Here is a 23,494-nt window from a genome sequence, read left to right as displayed (position 1 = left end):
TGAGTTTATAGGACCAGAACTAACCAGTAAAGCGAGCATATAGCAAGATTTTATTATAGTTTTCTATAATACAATCTTGCTATATAGTATGCTCGCTTTACTGGAAGCAGAGAAATTGGTCTGATTCTTTTCATTTAAAAAGATAATATCAGAGAGATTACATGACACAATCAAGCAGGGTTACCAGAAGAAGAGTGAGGTACAACCCTTAATCAACCAGGCTCATCTTAATACAGCTCTCTTATTTACCTTTTTCTGCAGCTCTTGAATGTTATTCTCCCAGTTTTTGTCTTCCTGTGATATTTGCCTGTGAAAATAAATTAATAAAATGAATGAAGTATTAATACATCTTTTCAGTCAGCATGGAAATCTGTAAATGATTAGGAGTGCTGCTTTCATGTGGTCACCCCTAATCTTTTGTACACAGCATGTGTGGCTTTAAATGGTCTTCTGTGATTAATCTATCAGTTATCAAAGCAAACCACAGGTACCACAAAACCATAAGCAGAACTAATTCAATTTTTGTGGTTACAAGAAGCATTTATAATGATGAAAAAAATAAAAACAGGCCACTGTTGAGAACAAAATTATCCTGCATGATTAAAATGTCAGCTTTCTACAAGGACTAAAGAGGGCCAACGCAACTGAAAACAATTACCAACTTGTCTACACGTTAATCATTTCTCATTTCTTATCCTGGGTTTCTGTGTGAGTGCAACTGTCAGATAAAACTTGTGTCATGCAGGGTGAATGGATACATTTTGGAGACATTTTGGTCCAAATACAGGCAGACATATTTGTGCCTTTGCATGTTGCTTGAGTCCACTGCAACAAATCCTATCCAATTCTGTGGGTTTCTTCCCTTTTTCTCCCAATTTGGAATGCCAAATGTGCTCCAAGTCCTCGTGATGGCATAGTGACTTGCCTCAATCTGGGTGGTGGAGGACGAATCTCAGCTGCCTCCATGTCTGAGACTGTCAACGCCTGCATCTTATCACGTGGCTTGTTGAGCACGTCACCGCGGAGATATAGCATGTGTGGAGGCTTTACGCCATCCGCCGCGGCATCCAAGCATGACTCACCACGTGCCCCACCGGGAATGAACCACATTATAGTAGTGATCACGAGGAGATTACCCCATGTGACTCTACCCTCCCTAGCAACCGGGACAATTTGGTTGCTTAGGAGACCTGGCAGTAACAAATCCTATTCTTAATCAATATTATTGTCTTGTTTTCTAGTAAAATATCTAAACATCCTAAAAGCAAGATCAATTTACTTAAGTAGCAAAATTATGCATGATAATATATATTGTTAGATACTATTTTGACAGAATGTATCTTCAATATCAGTGCATTTTGCTTTGTTCCACTTGCATTAAGCATCAGTATCATTACATTTAACATAAATCTAATTTACATTTAGTTATTATCACTTAAATTTAAGATACAGAATCTTAATATTTTATGCAATCTTGCATGTTTAGATATTTCTAATGGGGAAAAGAAAACAAAAACACTAATTAAGAATAGGACTTTTGCAGTGTATGATTGTAAGGACTTCCTCCAAGGGAAGACACTTGACACAGCGGCTCAGAGGTGAGGTTCTTTATTCTCTTTTAATTACAACGTGCACACAGCACTTTTAAACAGTCAGTTTTGACCACACACAAACACAGTAATTGGTATGCCACTCTCTCCCCCATGGAGGCCCTCTGGCTGCCTTTTATGCCGCTCTCCCCGTGCTCACTGAAATTAGAGACAGGTGTTAGACATAATCTAGCTCAGGTGTAAGCGCCCTTACCGCTCTCCTCTCCCGGACGGGCGCTTGACCACGCCCCCGCTGCCACATACCCCCACCGCCCGACTCAGGCCGGGGCACCATCTGGCCTGTCTACCACTCCCCCCCCATTTCTGGAGAGGAAGTCAGCGACAGCTATCTGCACCCCCGGTCTGTGGACCACCTTGAATTTAAAGGGCTGGAGGGCCAGATACCAACGGGTGATCCGGGCGTTAGTATCTTTCATGCGATGGATCCACTGCAGTGGGGCGTGATCCGAGCAGAGGGTGAAGGCCCGCCCCAGCAGGTAGTAACGGAGGGTGAGGACCGCCCACTTGATGGCCAAACACTCCTTTTCCACGGTGCTGTACTTAGTCTCCCTTAAGGAGAGCTTACGGCTAATGTACAGCACCGGCGCCTCCCTCCACCACCTGCGTAGAGTACGCCCCCAGCCCTCTGTCTGAAGCGTCCGCCTGCAAAATAAAAGGAGAGAGAAGTCAGGTGCATGAAGAAGCGGCCCCCACAAAGTGCGGCTTTAATCTGCATAAACGCCTGTTGGCACTGCTCCGACCATTGGACCGGATCTGGAGCCCCTTTTTAGTGAGGTCAGTCAGCGGGCTGGTGACGTCCGAATAATTAGGCACAAATCTCCTATAATAGCCAGCCAGCCCCAGGAACTGCCTCACCCCCTTTTTGGTCTTGGGTCTAGGGCAAGTCGCAATCGCCGCGGTTTTGTCAATTTGGGGACGCACCTGGCCATGACCCAAGTGGAACCCCAGATACCGCACCTCCACACGCTCAATCAGCGACTTCTTAGGGTTTGCTGTGAGCCCCGCCGCCGCAGCGATCTCAGGACGGCCCTCAGATGTTGCATGTGCCGCTGCCAATCATTGCTGTAAATGATAATATCATCCAAATAGGCAGCGGCGTATGCGGCGTGCGGTCTGAGGATCCGATCCATGAGTCGCTGAAACGTGGCTGGTGCTCCAAACAAACCGAAAGGAAGCGTCACAAATTGGTGTAATCCAAACGGCGTAGTGAAGGCTGTTTTCTCACGGGACATTGGTGTCAAGGGGATCTGCCAATAACCCTTTGTTAAATCCAAGGTCGAATAAAATCGAGCAGTACCTATCCGATCGAGCAGTTCATCAACTGGGCATTGGGTACGCGTCAAATTTAGACACCGCGTTAACTTTTCTGTAATCCACACAGAATCGAACAGACCCATCACTCTTGGGAACAAGAACAACCGGGCTGGACCAATCACTGTGGGATTCCTCTATTACGCCCATATCAAGCATTGCATCTAATTCCTCCCGAACTATTTTCTTTTTATGTTCGGGTAAGCGATAGGGCCGGCAACGCACCACCGCGCCCGGCTCGGTCTCGATGCGGTGCTGTATGATGTCTGTACGGCCCGGTAGAGGGAAAACACATCCGCAAATTCCTTTTGTAATTCGGAAACCTCTGTGAGTTGCCGCGGTGAGAGTTGGTCTCCACAAGTAACCGGAGTGTTAAGATTGTAGTTTTGTTTACCTCCGGTCCAAGCTCCGCCCTCTCGAACTACCGTGGCCAACGCCACAGAGGCGCCTCCTCCCTCCATAATTTCAGGAGGTTGAGGTGATAAATTTGACGTGCGCCCTCTATCGGTACGCTTAACTTCATAATCGAGATCCCCTACTGCGTCGTGTGACCTCAAAGGGTCCTTGCCACTTGGCGAGTAATTTAGAGCTCGATGTTGGGAGTAATATAAGTACCTTATCTCCGGTGCAAATTCCTCAGTAGTCGAGCACCCGTCATACAGCCGGGCGTTGGCGTTCTTGAGCTTGGAGCAAATTCTCCTGTGTTAGTCAGCCCCAGTGTGTGGAGTTTTGCTCTAAGATCGAGAACTAACTGAATTTCATTTTTGCTATTAGAAGGTCCCTCCTCGCTCGCGGATGACATCCAGGACACCGCGGGCGTCGCCCGTACAGCAACTCAAATGGGGAGAACCCTGTGGAGGCTTGTGGGACCTCTCGTATTGCAAACAACAGGGGTCTAGCCACTTATCCCAATTTCTAGCGTCATCGGTACCGAACTTACTGAATCATGTTCTTGAGCGCTTTATTAAATCGTTCCACTAGGCCATCAGTCTGCGGATGGTAAACGCTAGTGCTGAATCGATTTAATGCCCAAGAGCTCGTAAAGTTCGCGAAGTGTTCGTGACATAAAAGTCGTGCCTTGATCGGGTGAGGATTTTTCGAATCCCCACCCGGAGATTATCTTGAAGAGTGCCCCTGCAACACTACGCGCGGAGATGTTGCTCAGAGGCACTGCTTCCGGATATCGCGTCGCGTAATCCACTAGGACTAACACGGCTGATGTCCGCGTGCTGACCGCTCTAATGGCCCGACGAGGTCCATCCCAATTCTTTCGAAGGGGACCTCGATCAATGGTAGAGGGCGCAATGGCGCTTTTGGGGTGGCCGGTGGGTTTACCAACTGACATTCACGGCACGCCGCGACACCACCTGCGGACGCCACCGCCAATGCCCGCCAATAGAAACGGGCTATTAGACGGAGAAGTGTTTTCCGCTCCCCTAGGTGACCGGCCATAGGATTATAGTGAGCCGCCTGGAAAACCATTTCCGCGGCTCCGTGGAATCAATAATTGTGTTACTTCCTCCTTTGTTTGAGCGCCCTGCGCCACTCTATATAACCGATCTCTAATCATGGCAAAATATGGGTATGCAATGGCGATGCCCGGCCGGAGCTGTTGACCATCAATTACTCTCACTTGGTCAAGAGCATGTTTAAGGGTTTCGTCCCGCGACTGCTCTAGAGGGAAGTCCCCATCAGAGAATTCCCTGAGAGGAGGGGCGCCACCTCGCCACTTCCCTCGTCATTCCGAGCAGCCGAGGACGGCCCCGCTCCGCCTCCCTGCCAAAGCATCGCGACACCGCACACCTCTTTATGCAGGACCCATCCGCACAAATACCCTCTAAAACATCTTTAAAATTCGGCCAATCGGTACCCAAGATTAGCGGATGGGTGAGGCGGGAACTAACCGCTGCCTCCACACTATGGTTTTTTTCCCTGAATTTAATCGCCAAAGTCACCATGGGATACTTGTGAACATCCCCATGCACACACCTCACCCTCACCAGTTTAGCTAAACTCAAAGCCCCAGGTTGAACCAAGCGTTGGTGGATGGTGGTCTGATTGCAGCCGGTATCCAGCAAAGCTTGGTAAATACCCCCTGATCCTTACCGAATCCGGTATGCTCCAGCCCGATAGGGGGCAGCCTGCGGGACGCCGGAGACCCGCACCACCGCCCCCACCTCCATCAGCGGACACTGATCCCGAAGTGGTCCGGGTCCCCGCACCTCCAACAGGCCGGCCCAGGTGTTGCGCCGCGACTTGTGCTGGCGGCGCCCCACCTGAGGGGAGAGCGGCTGAAAGACGGGGAATGGGAGGGTACATTCTCCCAAGGCCGGGAAGCTGGTCTCTGGAACCCTCCATGCCTGCGCGGGGCAGGAACGGGCCCTGGGGAGAGAACAGAAGGAGAGAACAAAGGGGAGGGGGTGAGGGCAGGGGCAGACACAAGGGAAGGGGAGAGAGAGAGAGAAGAAGAAGGCTCGTCTGCCCTCCGGATCGCCGCCAAATGGTCCTCCACCAGCTGAACAGCTTCCTCCAGCGACGCCGGGCGGTGGAACTGGACCCACTCCGCCGTTCTCCTGGGCAGCCGCTGCGCGAATTGTTCCAGCACCACCTGATCGATGACTCCCTCGACGTCGCGGTCCCCCGCGAGCAGCCACCGCCGACAGGCGTCCCGGAGCCGTTGAGCAAACGTGAACGGCCGATCGGACTTCTCTAACTTCATGCCTCGGAAGAGCTGCCGATTCTCTTCCGGGCTCCGACCGACCCGTTGCAGAATGGCCCTTTTCAGGTCAGAGTAAACCAGGAGATTTGTCGCCGGTAGTTGTTGTGCCGCGAGTTGAGCTTCCCCGGACAGGAGAGGAATTAGGCTGGCTGCCCACTGTTCGGGCGGCCAGCCCCAGATTTCTGCCGTCCGCTCAAACAAGTCGAGGAAGGCCTCAGGATCATCTGCTGCCCCCATCTTCTGTAACGTGGGCGGGGGAAGTGTAGCGCGGGTGTCCGGGGTCGCGGCTGTGGCCGGCTCCGTCTCCTGGCTGAGGAGGCTCCGGATGGCGAGCCGGTCCTCTGCCTGAGCCCGCATGATCTCGAAAAACCAGCGATCTTGGTCCTGCCGGAGCTCAAGCAGGGATTGCTGGTGGCCTTGATGCAGCGTCGCGAGGGACTGGAGGACTTCTGCCAGCTGGGAGGACTCTATGGGGCGACTTTGCTCCATGCTTGGAACGTAATTTTCCCGGGTTTCGGCACCAGTGTAAGGACTTCCTCCAAGGGACGACACTTGACACAGCGGCTCAGAGGTGAGGTTCTTTATTCTCTTTTAATTACAACGTGCACACAGCACTTTTAAACAGTCAGTTTTGACCACACACAAACACAGTAATTGGTATGCCACTCTCTCCCCCATGGAGGCCCTCTGGCTGCCTTTTATGCCGCTCTCCCCGTGCTCACTGAAATTAGAGACAGGTGTTAGACATAATCTAGCTCAGGTGTAAGCGCCCTTACCGCTTTCCTCTCCCGGACGGGCGCTTGACCACGCCCCCGCTGCCACAATGATCCTTTGACAGTATGTTTCAGTTTGCAAAGTATGGTATGGATGATTTCAAACACCAAAGAGTGTAGACAAAAAGACAATGGAGAAAATGTATTGGGCATTTGTGCAGTACCTCTGGAAGGTCTTGAGCTGCTTGCGCAAGAGACTTTCCAGATTGAGCACCTTCTGCATGAGAAGACACTTGACGGCAGTCTCCTCTCGGCTGGCAGGGTTTATGCGATGGGCTGTCTGCCTCCATACCAGAATCTCATGCTTCAGTTCTGCAGGGAGACAGAAACCGAGACAAGATAAAGAGTTCAGCACTAGAACAGGCGAATACAAACTAAGATAAGAATTTCAAATCTATGCCAATAAACTGGGAAGAAACGGATAACATTAACTATTAAAGAAAGGGTTTTACTACATTTTGGTTAAACAGAATACACCCCAGAAGGCACATCTGCAGTACCTGATGTTCTCAAAAACATCTTACAATGTCTACTTTATACAGCCAGTTAGTTGAGGGAAACCTTAAAGCTCTTTGTGTCTTATTAAACATTTATTTGAAACTCAAAGATAAGAATTTCAATAAATAAGTTATTTCAATAGATAACACTGATATAATAACAAGAGAGCCTAATAAACCAATGAACAAGCATTCATTATGAAGGAAGGGGATGAAGTCAAGACAGTTGCTGTATAATAAGAATGGAGAAGGTAAGGAAGTCCTTCTTAATAGACCAGCATATGGAATATGTTGTGGATGATGACCCCAGTAAAGGTGGTCACACAACTGATGAGAAGCGACATGCTGGGTCACGTCACAGGTATGACAAAACTTGTGCGAGTAAGATGATGCCCCTATAGGGAGTAGGTAAACCACGCAGACTGAGTAATATATGTATAGGGAGCGACAGGACCAGTCATTAATACTACACTAAAGATGAATAATACCAAGAAACTGTATTCAGATAGTCCTTAAACACATCCTTCACAGGTGGTCTTTACAGAAGGTAGGAGAGGAAAAAATTGAAAGATGGGTGTTGTATTAGGCCTCCAGCATGACTTCTCAACATGTGATGATATAGCTCAGGAAAGCTTTCCAGAATAAATCCTTTTTGAGTTATTAATAATAAAATGTGTATATCCTTTCTTAAATGCTGAGAACTTTTCTGACCAATGACTTATAAAAAGTCATTTATTTTATTTATCTTCTGTGTACAACTGTGTGTTTTTTTAACTTTCTTTTGTCATTTACTTTCTTTTTTTCCTTCAAATGTACATCTCGTATTTATGACTCAGTAATTGTATACACATTGTTGGATCTGTGTAATTTTGTACATCTTATTGAATATTTATATTGAACCTTCTGTTTTTCAATAAAAAATCCATAGTTTTAGCACAAAGTGTGGACTTTTCAGACAGTCCCTTACCACACCCTCCACAGTTTTAGTACGTTTCTGCACAATGTTTGGATTTTTCACACAAACCCTTACCCACTGTATAAAAAATCAAACTTATATCATTGTTAAATAATGATCTGTAACAATTTCGATGACAAAACGCATCTCGTATTGATTTGATAAGAGACGCATCATTTCATATTTAAATAAGGTACGATCCCGTATGAGCGAAGTGTGGATGCAGAAAATCGTGAGTTTATTGTGAAAAATTGTAAATCGGGAATACAGTGGGTGGAGGGGTGGAAAATCAGGAGAAACCCGGTAAAATCGGGAGTGTTGGCAGGTATGAGTCTGCCTTCCACATCTGGTGTGCAACCCACTTAAAGGGTTCTAGTTTGCTGGTGTCGACCAGGGTTCTAAACTAGCTTACCCAGCAAGACTCCCTTGGTGGACCAGCTTCACCACAAAGACAAAGTAGTGACTTGACTGGTCCACCTACTAGACCAGCAACAACCAACATGATAAACCAGCCAAAACCAGCCAGAACCAGCTTGAAATACATGTTGGCCTAAGCTGGTCTTTACAGCAGGTAGGAGAAGAAAAAAATAGAAAGATGGGTGTTGTATTAGGCCTCCAGCATGACTTCTCAACATGTGATGATATAGCTTAGGAAAGCTTTCCAGAGGCTAATTGGCACAGGAAAAACATGATCACAATCGACACAGTAATCACGAGTTATGCATCATGCAGAGGGATTGGAAAACTGTATCAGCCTCACAGCAGGTTTGATTTCTGAAAGTGAGCCACTGTGGGGATTCAAGGCTTTACAGAATAAAAAATTGGACTGGCATTGAGTGGTCACCATCAAGCCTGGTGGAGATCTTTCATTTTAGACAATGTGCGCACCTGAGGAACTGGCTAGACAATCATTTAGGTTCCTGTTCTTTATAGAGCAGAGTCCTTACACTTTGCCCCAGTTTAATACCAACCAGCAATTGTGTTACATTTTGTTAGTCTCGAACCCCCTGGAAGCAAGGTAAGATTGGGCACTCTGGATGGTGCTAGTACCATGCTGATGATGGCTCAAAGGGAAGAGAATTCTCACAGTGAGCAAAGGCAAATGGTGAGGCAGAATCCTGATAAAACGTGCCCTCCTGCCTTCTCAGGGAAAAGGCAGTGTGCCCCCCCTAAAGCAAAGAATTGTAATTTTGCAATCTAGCTTTTGGAAATATTTTACTCACACTCCGCGTTGACATGTTGGTATTTTCACAATGCTACTTACTTTGCAACAACAGGATCAAAACTAACTCAAAGAAACACTGATCTTCCCAAGGGTAACTTAAAATAATACATTGTCATTTAACAAAAAACAACATATTCAACACTAATTGGAACTTGAATTATAACCCCAAATTACATATACATTATAGTTAGTAGCATCCACAAATAGTCCCCATACCTTGCACAGATCTACCTCATTAATTATTTGAATACAACTGCCAATGGAAAGTCCCCAAACATAACCAACAACAGCAGTCCTTACCTTGCGTAACATGTGATTCCAGTGTGCGCTGATGCAGTCTCAAAATCTAATTTTGGTGGTGCTGTGATTGAGTAGTAGCAGCATGGATATAAGAAAGTGGTTTAAATACTCAAGTCTTCTTCAACTTCGACCAAAATCAGAGCGGTAGGAGGACGCAATGGACTTAAAGGAATATTCCGGGCTCAATACAAGTTAAGCACAACTGACAGCATTTGTGGCATAATATTATCCCAAAAATTTATTTCGACTCTATCCTCCTTTTCTTTAAAAAAATGCAAAAATCGAGGTTACAGTGAGGCACTTACAAAGAATGTGAATGTAGAAAATGTTTAGAGGGTTTAAAGGCAGAAATGTGAAGCTCATAATTTTATAAAAAGCACTTGAATTCTTCTGATAAAACCAATTATTTGCGCTGTAAATTTGATTAAATCGACATTTTTACAGTAATTTTTAGGTTTGTTGACATTACATCTTCATGGTAATGGTTTACATTTTTACACGCATATCCTTTATGTCCACGGTTTTCAAACTGGGAGGCCATATCAGGGGAGGCGTGGAGATTGATCAAAAGTTCACCACGTAAATTAAAAAGATACATAAATACAATAAAAATGTATTGTGCAGACAAATGAAAATTATTTGCATAATGGACTATAGTCCAGCTTAATATACGGTAGCTCTATGATGTCATAATGTCAAGAGCACAACATGCATATCATGTGAGAGTGCATCTATGTACCGGTTGCGCCAGCACGAATCTCTCCGCTCGCATATGGGGGTGGCTCAAGGGGTATGCGGTCTTGTAAATTTTCTCAGAAGGGGGCTTATTGTCCAAGTCTTTGAAAACTCCTGCTTTATGTCTTGTGGCTATACTTTTGAAAGAGTATAGCCACAATGTATTTTAATGTTTGCGGATTGGCCCCCATTAACTTCCATTGTAAGCACCTCGATTTTTGCTTTTTTTTAAAGAAAAGACGGAATGAGTCGAAATAAATGTTTGTGATAATCAACACTATGCCACAAATGCTGTTGATTGAGATGAACTTGTATTGAACATGGAACATGTCTTTAACGAGACACAGTCATCAGCATCGTGAGGGGCATGCTATCACAAATACTAACAATAGTGGAGTTGTATTAGTGTTGTTTTTTATGTTTCGATTATAACTACAGACTGGGTTGTCTTCTATTGTGGTGTGGACATTGTTTTGGTCTATCTCTGTGTCTCAGATCACAAAAAAGTGTGCCCCCCTATGAAAATGAAAAAAGCCCCGAACCTTTAGGAGAACACTAGCATATAATGTACAGTAGTAGATCAGGGTTTCTCAACCACTGGGTAACAGATCATTGTCTGCTGGGTCGCAAGATCTTTTCTGTCATGTTTACAAATGACCAATTAGAAGGATAGAACTGTACAAATGTTTGGGGCAAACTTTACCTCTATTGTCGAATTGTGTTAATATCTCTAGGTTTACGTAAATGACCATAAGTAAGAGGCTGCATTTCTATTATGTTAATAATTAGCTTCCAATCAAAATAATCCATCAATACTACGAATCGTTCTTTTTGGACAGGGTCCCTTTATGAGGCATTGAATGCGCTAGCTCTATGCATCACTGTGCTAGTCTGAGTGCAATCCAATCTTAAGCAATCCAAGTAGGGTTGCCACCCATCCCATTAATTACATGATCTTCCTGTATTTAAAGATTAATACGGTATGCAATTTGTCCGATATTTAAGCTGCTCCGATTGCATCACCACAAAATCGTTCAGGATCATTAATTTAACCTTGATATTCACTGGAAATCGTGCCTATGGTGGGTAAGGGACCATCTGAAAAGTCCTCACATTGTTCTAAAACATGCTAAAACTTTGGAAGGTGTGGTAATAAATCGTCTGAAAACTTCAGCCAGCAGAACCAAAGCTACAAAATATTGGACTACAGATATTAGGCCATTATATTATAAGCATATATACATAACTAGATTAATTACGTACATGTTAATTTATTCCAAAAACACCCCTCACCCCTTGGTGGGTCATAGATGACTGGCATTGAAAAAAAATGGGTCGCAGTGATCAAAAGGTTGAAAACCCTGCAGTAGATGGCTTCAAAACTCACAGACATTGACAAAAAGCCTTAAAACTCTGGTTTTGATTCCATGGAATGTTTCTTGGGTAATTTAACTGAGTTTCTAAGCAAAGTTCTCTACAATCAAAAATTCCACCGTTTTCCACAGCACCTCATGATATACAGGTCTATTTAAGAAATGCAACATGATTGTACTGTGCTCTCCTGCTTAGGCTTGCTCTAAGGGATTCTAATTATTGTATTTTTATACTTCCTACAACTTCGTCATTTTGCCCAGATTAGAAGGTTACTAAGGGCATAAAACTGTTATGATATTGGGCTGATCAACATGCAGTTCACATTCACCCTTATGGAATTGTATATGATCAAAGGATGTCTCAAAACGAATAGGCATAAATTGGATGATTAACCACTATGTGACTCTCAGAACATTTAGAAAGGAAATGCCATGGTGTTAGAAAAGGCTTTGTGCTTTCCCTCTGACTCATGGGTACGGTGAAAGCCTCTATAGGAACCTCAAGAAACTGAATTCAGGCTGTGGATGGCTGGAACGAGTGGTTTATTAGAAAATAACTATTGTGCAATCATGGCATTGCCCTACTGTCAGGTGATTGAAGGAGAGCTCAGGAGTGGAGGTGTGCCAGGAGATGTTTGTGAGGAGTTACTCTCAATGGAGCAGGGAGAGCAGCTGCTCAAGTGACTAATGGCCATCTGTAGAGAGAAGTTGACAATTGGAGGACGAAGACGCATCTGATTATTTTGTGTAGTCACTAAACAAATAATGCAATGAAAATGCATGGCAAAAAATAATTTTCTTAATCTGTATTTTTGTCTTGTTTTCCAGAAAGAATCAAAACAGCCTTAAAGCAAGATATAGGGATAGATAAAGGGATAGTTCACCATAAAATGTAATTCTGTCATCATTTACTCACCCACATATTGTTTCAAATCTGTATAATTTTCTTTCATGGAACACACAAAATGCAAAACAGTATGTTAGTCTCAGTCATCATTCACTTTAATTGCATTTTTGTTTTCATACAATGAAAGTAAATGGTGACTGAGACTAACATTCTGCCTAAAGTTTTTGTGCTCCATGGAAGAAAGTAAGTCAAATGGGTTATGAACAACATGAGGGTGAGTAAATGTAGACAGATTTAATATTTTTGGGTTGAACAATTTCATTAAGACAGTTAAGGGTTGATTTCAAGGAATATGTCTTGTGACCGAGAGCGAGAACCACATTATAGTGACCACGGGGAGGTTACCCCATGTGACTCTACCCTCCCTAGCAACCGAGCCAATTTGGTTGCTTAGGAGACCTGGCTGGAGTCACTCAGCATGCCCTGGATTCGAACTAGCGACTCCAGGGGTGGTAGTCAGCATCAATACTTGCTTAGCTACCCACGCCCCAAGATAATTAAATTTAACAACATCCAGATTTTGTCATTGTGCGGCCTGTGAAGGTGAAAATAAACAGGTATGCCTACTACGTGAATGTCAATTTGTTTGGTGTTTCATTCTAGATGTTCCAGAATGGGAGAAATGATGAGAAAATCGACCCCATCCTGTCAACAAAAGAAGAGGGGGAGAACAGAGCATGTCTTAGCTCTCAATGGAGGCGGTGATGAAGCAATGACTCCCTAGGTGAGACTGGTATTGACTTATCACTGTCTATGTTGGCTATAACGGGCTTTGTAGCTGTGCTAGTACCTTCACACACTAAATGTACCTTGTTCACTAAATGTCACAAATATGAAATTCCTAGACACATCACTCAACTCGGCGAAGAGTTGCAATAGTTTTATCAGTTGAAATGATTTAACATTTACTCTGTTGGGCTATTTTTTGCATAAAATAATCCAAGAATTCAACCTGGTCTCATAGTGAAATTGTGACTCTACATACATTTTAGCAAATCTTGTTATGCGTCTTCATGTACAATTCCCTGCAGTTTGGGTGAAATGAACACTAGAGGCGCTACAACAACTGTGTGTTATATTCACTTTCACTCAGATCATAACTTTAATGGCTGATAATGACTTTATAAATACTTATTTTTCTCTCTATTACTCAGACCCTGCTATTTTATGATATCGACACACTTTTACTCTAACGCATCTTTTGAAAAATTATACATTTTAATGCTTGTATTTAAGACCCACCTACATACACTTATAGGGCCTTGGACTTAGAGTCGGAGGACTGCGGTTCAAGTCCAACCATGAACTTAAGATGACACGTGATATTACAGTCATAGAAACAGCACGAAATGATGTGGTCATTTTGCTTCTACATTTTGCTTCTACATTTTAAAACACTAATGGTTAGGTTTAGGCATTGATGAGGTAAGGATGTCTTTTTTAAACATCTCATTTATGATTCAGGAGTTTTACGTTAGGGAGGTATGTTTAAAAAAGATCCATCTACAATTCACCTTAAAACCTCGTCTGAATACGACACCAATTTACTCAATTTTGACACCCCCCAGCTGGACATTTCACTGGAAAAGTCCAAAAAAGCAAAGCTGTAAGAATTGATTAAAGGGATATTTCAAGCAAAATTGCCTAACTCTCCTTTTGTGTCCTACAGCAGAAAGAAAGTCGAATGGATTTGGATCATTATGACTGAGAGTAAATGATGGAAAAAAATTAATTTGGGGGAGAACTATCCCTTTAGATTAAGATTAAAGCATTTTGCAGGACCATTTCTAGATATAAGAGGGTGCTTGCCTTTGGGCCCCCGAGACACCAGGGGGCCCCTCAAAGCAAGGTCCATTTTTTTGTTGTTGCATTAAGCAACATAAAAACTTGAGCATCAATATAGAATGAGAGTTTATTTGATTGGAACGTGGCTCATCCAATCAGAATCATCAGTTTATCAGCGTATGAAGTTTTATAATCAGTAGATTTAGAACAGTTGACATCTGAAATATACTTTGATATAATTCAAAATTTGTATTAATCTCTTTGTGTGCAACAAGTTACATTTGACTCCTTAAAACAACATCAACAGTGACAGCTAAGAGAGGCAAGAAAAGGAACTTTTCCTATTTGAGAGAGGCATGTACAGTAAAAGTCCATGTCTTGAGAGAGGTCACCAGTGGCAGGATTTATGTATTTAATAGAGACGCGTTAAGGCTATCAGCACAGGCTCATCCGATAAGAATAATGGAAATATCAGGGGGAAAAGCCTGAAGGGTACAGAGAGACTAAAAGCATCAGTGTGTTCTTGTTCGGAGGCGGGATGGGTGATAAACTGATGCATTTCTGAGGTTATAATCATGCATGAAAAGGGTAGACTGTGCCTATCCCAGTCACAGGGGCTCAAAGGGCAAATGTAAAGAGCTTTGGATAAAAAAAGAAGAAGTGTAGAACAGTGTGACATACATCTCTTTTTAAAGGAATAGCTTAACTAAAAGTGAGAATTCTGTCATCATTTAATAACCTTCATGGACTTTTTTTTGTGAAGATGTTTGGCAGAATGTTAGCCTCGGTCATCATTTCCTTTCAATGTAAGTGAAGGATGAATGAGGCTAACATTCTGCCTAACATCTTATTTTTTGTTCCACAGAAAAATAAATATTGTATGAGTTTGTAAAAACATGACATGAGTAAATTAATTTAAATTATTTAGCTGAACTTTCCCTTTAACAAGGCCACAGATCCATCAATTGGGAAGGTCACAGATCCCCTCATCATTGCATGATTTTAGAAAATGATTGCTCATTCTTTAAAATCTGTCAATGAAATTATGAATAACTGTTTTATTACCCATGCCAGAACAAAAAAAATAATGTTGAGAGTAAACTTAAGTGGTAGTTGCAGAACACTTGAGGATATATCCAAGATGTTCCATGCAATTTTAATAAACCAGGTGCGTAGGAACAAAGCAGAATAATGAATACTCACCCACAATCTCAATGGATTCCTTGTTGTATAGCTTCTTGTTCCAGTAAAGCATTCTGAGGAAAGGAAATGAGGTCAGCAGCACCAGGCAGATTCCCAGGAACATGTAGCCCGTAAAGCCCGCAAAGTCAATCCCCTAGAGGAATAAGAGGGCGGGTTAATTTTCATCCTTTAAAAATGCCACCACGGTGAACTTGTGCAATAAATTTGCTGCAATACTTCATGAAATCTATTCTAAGCACTAAGTAGAGATCACAACCACTCCACTGGCTCTTCATATGCTGTGGATAGAGGCCTTGATTACGTTTCATCAAGAGAATCATATTCTGCATTTTTAATGCTTGCATCTTGATAACTTTTTGCATCACTTATATGCGATTAACGTGAGCACCTGCATGCGACACCATTTCTCTTAAAATGCTCTTGACTATTTATTCATTTCTATTCATATCAAGAGCACACAGCTCTCTCTGCCAAATGTCTAGCTTCAAATTATATTTTCTACCCTGTGCTGCCCACCCCATCTCTCATCATAACCAGATGACATCACATTTTCAAATGGCACCACTGATGGAGAGGTACAACAGCTCTATGTGCCCGGAGATCTAATCCAACAACTTACAGTATCTCCCAATGCCACTGGTGTATAATCCATGTAGTGAGGTATCTTGTGCTTTTTTTGAAGACACTGATATATGATCAAGTATTTCAGAGACACATTACAAAGATAAGCCAAATATTTTGTAAAAGATCTGGTGAAATACAAGATAATTGCATCCCTGTTGTAGCTCGGCTCCACACATTGCTTGGGCTTGGCAAGAACCCAGGATTGAAGGTAGTTCTTGGAAATGAAAGAAAAGAGTCGTGAGAATGAAAACAAAAAACCACTGATGCTGGTGTTTGGCAGTGTTTTTTCTTTCCCAAAGCAGCTCAAGGTAGTAAATCAGCTAGCCTTAAAACAATGCTATTAAGGGAGGGCAAAACATGGCCTTGTGTGATTTTGGAAAATACAAAATAGAGGTGCGAGTGTGTGTGCAAACAACAAACAAACATGTCCCATCCCTTCTCAGACTGCAAATATCAGATAAACATGAATGCAGAGAAAGAAAAGAGAAGACTGGTATACAGTGACCTCTACAGGAGACCAGGAGAAGTAATAGCCAAAATGAAAGAAAAAAGGGGACGATGAATGAGAGGGAAGCAAGACAAGGAGAGAAATACAAATATGAATATGAATGAGTTTGGACTGGATAATGAATGAAAAGCAGAAAACAAGTGCCAAGCATATATGAGAACTCTTTCAATTTTGTTTAAAAAGTATCCCAGATGGCTCCTCATTTACATTTACATTTAGTCATTTACAAACACGCTTATATCCAAAGAGAAATACAAATGTGGAACATAACAAGCAATTTGTCTTACAAAAGTCAACAATACTTCACACAATCAGCTGGATTATGAATTCTGAGGTGGTATCAGCAGATCGAATGATAAAGTGAATGATTGTGAAATAGACTTTGTGCCTCTTTGTGATGGGACCAGGCGCTGCCCGCTCTTCCATTGACCACAGAGAGCGGGTTGGGATATAGACCTGGAGGAGTGAATTGAAGAGGGTGCTGTTTCAATGGCTGCCCTAAAGGCGATTGGCTGTCCTCATAAATTTGGTTGAGTGTGCAGAGCTGTAATTAAGAAAAAGGTTGGCTCCTTTGAATAATCTAAAAAATAAGATTGCTTTGCCATACCATGCCTTGTTTTTAATATTTTGCTTCTTTTCGCTTCGTTTTGCTTTTTTTGAAAAGAAAAGAAAAAATTGAAAACAGAAAAGAATCATAAAGAAAAGTAAAGTAAATTAGCCAAATGCTCTATTCCAATGCCTGAACCTAAAAATAAGAGATGAGTTTCTCAAGAACTCATTCATGCTTGCTGGGCTTATGTGGATCTGTCGATAACGTTTCATTAAAGCGCTGCTCTGCTTTAATTCTAGTGGAACTTCTGCACATCTGAGCTGAATTCCCTATCACATAAATGCATAAATCCTCATTAGTTTAATAGCAAAGCATTTGCAATAGGCAATAATGTGTTTGTAAATGTGTCTTTGTAGATTCTCTAGTTTTGTCCACAAGGCAGTCGTGTTGCGATAATAACTTCGATGCACTTATTGTGTAAACGAGACCTCACCACATTTCACTCTGTTGTCACTGTCCCACTTTCAGCCGCCAAGAAAATTAATTAAAAAAGCAATGGAAGTGGGAGAGAACAGAGAATGAGTGAGCTGCACTGTTGGTGCTAACTGATTAGTGAGCAGTCAGGGGCCATGAGAAGGCCGGAGTCCACCAAAGCATCTCTGCCTGGGGCCCAGGAAACACTGATTGACAGCTAACATTTCGGCAAGCTTGAATGACGGCCAACCAGATGCCAAAACAAGAGGCACCAGCTGTACAGAGACATCTCATCAGCGACCCTGAAACACTTTTTCCACCCTGCCATTACTGTCTGATCCTCAGATATCTCCACAGTTGGATGGCTGTTTAACCAAACAGCAACATCCCCGCTGCAGAGATCCTGTCAAGACCAAGGGAGGGGGGCTTTTGACCCTCACAGACCAAACAAACAGAGAAAAACAAACAATTAAACAAAGAGGCCATGAATGCAAGACTTGTGTGTTGACTGACTGTTGCCTCAGAAACACAGGATGGAAAACAGTAGTTGCTGTGGGCAACAACGCCACAGGAGGAAGTCTTTATGGCCACAGTTGGAGCTAGGTTTTTTGAGCACAGATTAATTCATTTTCAAATTAGGCTCAAACAATACAGGGATATAACTTTAAGGCTTTGTTTTACTGAAGATTTCAATGGGGGTAGTGCATCAGAAAAGACATAGAGAAAAAAATGCAAGGGTTGTTTGAGCTGTGGCCTTGTGGTCAGAGTGAGTGCTACAATATATTGAGCTGTCATGTTTAAGGGAGGCCTGGGTTCAAGTGTGGCCTGGAACATGTTCTCATCCCTGTCCCATCTTTTACACCCCTTGATTTCCTGTATCTCTCTGACTGTGTCTATTGATAAAAACTGGTAAAAATGGCCAAGAAAGCATTCCCCGATCCCATTCCCCAACTTTCTCCTACCAATTTCCATTTTCTCTCTACTGCCCTATCTATATAAATATATGTTGCATGTCCATATATATAAAATATATCACAGATTTTTGAACGTCAAGGTACTGAATAACATTTTATGAGATTTGTGTGGATTAGTGAAATACATTTAGTCCATCTAGTACTGCACTTTTTATTAAGCTGTATTGTGCCGTGTCATCCATCTATTGTATGGAGGAGCTTCCATTCAGATTCCACAGGCAATCAAGATCCTGAGGCTGAATGGAGCTTAATACAAGGATTAAGCTACTGCAGGAGAATGTGCCAGCTTCACTACACTTAAATTAAATTAACTTCTTTTGAGAAACACACACACGTTTACTTATCTAAATGGGGACATAACATTAACTTTTTTCATTGTTTTTATGTAAAATTAATTATAAATACTACAGACTATAGCTTAACCACAACCTAACCCTAAAATAAATATATTTGATGTATTTTAAAGATGTCATGTGTAATATTTTCAATGTTAAAAAACATTTACCTGTCGCAGTTTAATGTGCTGGGCAGTGGTCGACCCGATATCTAGAGAACAGAATGGCCAATAGTCTATATAAATTCTGATATATATAACACAATTCAACAGCAGCAAATCAGATGTACACAAAAGTTCTTAGGTAAAACGAACCCTTATTTTACAATATTGAATCAAATTTGCTTAAACTTAAAAACAACAACTTGAAAACAGATATTTCTGACAATCCAATGACAAATCTATTGGTAGAATTTGGAACGGACACAAGGGAAGGTTATCGATGCTGATAATTGCAAAATAGCCTGGCGAATATATCAGTTTATCACTAGAGTGTAGAGACATTGCTGTAACCACCACAGACAATGAGTAAGATGTGTCCCTCCCAATATTCAGGTTAGTCTTAGACTACTATGGGATCTTTTTAAGGGACTTGGGCTGCATCCGAATATGTACACTTCATTACTACTGTATAGAGTGCCAAAAACCGAGTCCTCACAATTCATAAAATAGTAAGTGGGAAAAGAAATCAGATGACCTACAGTACTATTTCTGGCAGAGAATCGCTTGTCAGATGGCTCTTTTTCAACAAGTGCTATAAATACCATGAAAGTTGTCCCTTGTTCTTAAATTGTACCTGTTTGATAAAACCAGAGAAGATTATTTTTATGGGTGTTGTTAATAAGTCACAAATTTGGGTCATGGGACAATGCCCCAGTTCCCGAAATGTTTTCATACTACTCAACAGCAAACCTAAATAATGTACTTTTTAGCGGCCGGGCACTGTGTCCTCCATCAAATCAAGTTCACACTCTGACAGTACATAATTACGGATGCAGGGCAATTCTTACTTTTACATGTGGTTCCCTGCTGTCCAAAAACACATCAGTAAAACAAAACGATTGTCAGGAGTGTTTTCAATTGTCTAAGTTCTCCAATTGATGGTGGGCTGCTACACTGCAGCCCACTGCAGCCCCCACATTTACAGAACATAGTGTTGTCACAAAGACAGGTGTGATATCTCAAGACACCAATTTCAGTTATATCTCTCAGGAAATAGGCACATTTTATATGTGGTACTAAAAAAAATCACTTACAGCAGCTTTAAGCTGAGACAAAGGAAGCTTCAAATGTAGACTACCCCTCGCACATACACAGCGTTTCCACCAGATTAAGCAAAGTTTTGGATCATACACACCAATTTACAGACAGCTGAGAGTTTCATCGACTCCTACCTCTATTGCATCAGGAACCTTGCAGTCCTTACACACACGTGCAGACCACAAATGTCTGACATCATGCTTGGAATCTCTTTAATAATGCTATTAAAAAAGCATTTTTATATTTGATTGACTTTATGACCCAGCTAAATAGATATCAAATCATTGCACAAGGCAATCGCCATATAAGGAAATGGCATGTATCGAATTTTAAATGTGTGCGTAATGTTTGTGTGTGTGTGTGGGGGGGGTTGCTCGGATGAGAACTTGTATCTTCATTCACCATCTGCATGTTATCAACACAAAACAGGAGCCCTCTCAAATATAAACAAATCTGGCCAGTGTAACACAGAGATAATACAAACCTCTGTATCCATGTCAATAATTACAGCAGATGAAATCTCTCCCTGCAGAATAGAATGGATAAAACTGTCCAACACTTTACACATGCAGAGCATCGCAGCTCTCCTTCATGTATCCCCTACAGGAGTACGGTTAACATAGAATGTTCTGCCCATAATGATATAAAGTAGTAAATTTAGAGCAGGTATGCTTTATTGCATGTGATGGGTTTCAACCCCGGGAGTTTTAGGCCTGTCAGAACTATGAGTTTACGGATATTGGATTTTTCAAACTACTCACTGTCAATTGTAACCCAGCAGGAAGTGACCTTGATGTGGAAAGTGTAACTTGCATAATTACTGCTGCTTCATCCTGTGCAACAGCCACTTTAACAGGCAAGGACGATGTCTCTATCAAACCCCAGAGCATTTTCAGCTCTCAGAACCAGCTCAAAAAATAACACTTCAAACAAGGCATCTTGCTTTCGCCGGTGGCAGAATTTGAGAAATAATCAGATTACTGTGGTGGCAAATATTTTACTGCTCATGAAATATTTGTGTCACATTTGATGATCACTGTAATGACCTTTTGTAGAAAGTATCCTCTAATGTTAACAAGATGACTACTTCCATCAGTGCATTGAATGTATGCATATATTCAGTGTGCGAATTATACAATTATTTTTATGTGGGTCAGGGTTTTAGAAGGAATTTCTATAGGTGGTTTTTGAGTTGCACAGTCCAAATTGTTTAATGCTGAACTGTCAGACAAAACGTCAACTATTTTTATACTATTTCACAAAATGTTTTTTTTTTTTGTGATCCACTTGCAACATGTAAAACTATAATAAAGTGTTCAAGAATGGCAGTACTGTAATTGAGCAGTGCACCATTGATATTGGTTACCTCCTGCTCAGGTAAAATATATACTCTACCTAAAGCATAAAGCAGGGGTGTGATGCTGGTCTCTTCGTTAAGTCATTAGAGCAAAGTTACACAGAACATGCCGGCTATTTGGACTGTCTATATTTACTCTTACATGATATTTTCATGTACTGTTTATGTTCTCTGTTACCCACACCAGTCTGTTTACAGCTCATTTGTTCCCTTCAAAACCACAGTTATATCAAGGTTCTCTCATTTCACTGGACTTTGTTGTTGTTTGTGTATGCTCATTGATAGGTGTGCATATCTTCGGTTAGCACAACTCACTACATCCCATATGTTTCTCTCACCTCTTCCTGGTTCCAGTGACTCCTCCTAGGAGAGGGTGTGTCCTAGGGACTGTTTTTGATTTCCTCTCATTTTGATAATGTTAATTTATTAATTTGACCCTGTTATGTATGCTTTGCATATTTAAGGGTTTAATTTACCTTCTCTCCCCCTTGAATAGTTTAGACTCTAATTTAAGGTGGAAATTTGCCTATTTAAGCCAGTCTGGGAGAGGAGGGGAAAACACTGGCTTAGAGTCTTATGTGAGGTTTTGCTGATCTGAGCATTTTTCTTTGTTACAGGGGGTCAACAAAGTAAAACACTGAATCAAATCAGGTGTTTGTATATATTTTCTGTATATATTTTAAGTATTTTTCTCTCTCTCTTTTGTTTTTGTTTTTTTGCACTTTATAAGAGTACCACGTACCACTGACCACAATAAATGTATTTCACTCTTAAGCATATATATTGTTTTGTTTTATTTTTTAACTCTGTTTACATCATTCAAGATAGCCAGCTAATATTCATTCAGAATATTGTCATTTTCAATAATAGACACACTTATAAATGTATTAAAAAAATGAAAACAATTAGTTCAGATTAGTTCACTTATTTGTTTAGGTAATCATTTTTGTAAATCTCAAATTGGTTAGTAGGTCCCATTTCTTAATTATAGTCTGATAGACTCAAAAGTAGCTTTTGATGAGAAAAAAAAAATCCAAGAAGCATTAAAATCACAGTAATTTCATTACATTATATGACATCTTTTTACAGTGGCAGATTGTTTTTGAATGGCTCTCAAAAGCAAGAAATGTACATACATATTAATGAGTGATCAGTCACGTCACAGCTAATCTTGGAATTGATCGCCCATGAGCAAAGATGGCAGTCTCCAAAAAGTTTGATAAAAACAGTTTGATGTTCAACATTACAAAATACATTCACAGTCCTCCTTTTATCATTACATGACCTTTTGACCAATCCTTGATTTTCTCTTCTTAAATCGCACTTAAAACGTGAGGCAATTTACTGTGCTTCAAAACTAATTCATCCATGTCTGTCAGAAAGTGTGATGGGGCTTGGAGATCAGTTTTGCTGACTAGATTTTTATATGACACAAAATGTATGGCTTCAAATAGATTGAAGTTTAAGGCATATAGTTGTTCTGTGGCATGTAGCCTTTTAAATAGACTGTCACAAAAAGATGTATCTCCTTTACTTTTATAGCCACCCTCTTTCTACTTTCGCTCTGTGTGTTTCACACTCTGGGTTTGCGTCTTAATCACTGTGTCTATGGCAGTATGTGGTAGGGAGAGCTGCAGGGTAGAGTTGTTCCAAAGAGAGCATTTTTAATCAGCATCCAGAGCTGGAGATGAAAGAGCTCGATTTTATCCTCTGTCTCAGTCAGGGCTAACACATTTTTTTTTGACCCTACCTAAACATAAGCGTACTCACACACATTGGCCATTTAAAAAAATCTATCATCATTTAATCATTACTTAATGATTTATTTTTTATGCTGCACCTAAAAAAAAATGACCACAAAATGCTTTATTAATTGTGCACTGGAAGCTTTTGTCACCAAATTCCTTGTATGTGTAAGCATACTTGGCAATAAAATGAATTAGTTGACATAGAAAATAGCTGCCCATCCAGCACAGGAGCATTCCAAATGATGGCCGTCGAGTGTGTAAGTGTTACGTAT

The 23,494-nt window shown here is 41.6% G+C and overlaps 1 protein-coding gene across 1 annotated transcript in view; it reads right to left on the bottom strand.

Moving 5' to 3' along the window:
- oca2 (oculocutaneous albinism II) overlaps positions 1–23,494 on the bottom strand; it is a 146,324-nt gene that overhangs the window by 74,496 nt on the left and 48,334 nt on the right. The window contains exons 15-17 of the mRNA XM_052141138.1: positions 15,394–15,526; positions 6,578–6,725; positions 250–307 (exon numbers count right to left, since the gene is read on the bottom strand). Coding sequence (XP_051997098.1) covers positions 250–307; positions 6,578–6,725; positions 15,394–15,526 — 339 coding nt within the window. The remainder of the gene's footprint in view (positions 1–249; positions 308–6,577; positions 6,726–15,393; positions 15,527–23,494) is intronic.

This window comes from Xyrauchen texanus, chromosome 13 (assembly GCF_025860055.1).
Source record: "Xyrauchen texanus isolate HMW12.3.18 chromosome 13, RBS_HiC_50CHRs, whole genome shotgun sequence".
Lineage (NCBI taxonomy): Eukaryota > Metazoa > Chordata > Actinopteri > Cypriniformes > Catostomidae > Xyrauchen > Xyrauchen texanus.
This window is presented reverse-complemented; position numbering and strand designations above follow the sequence as displayed.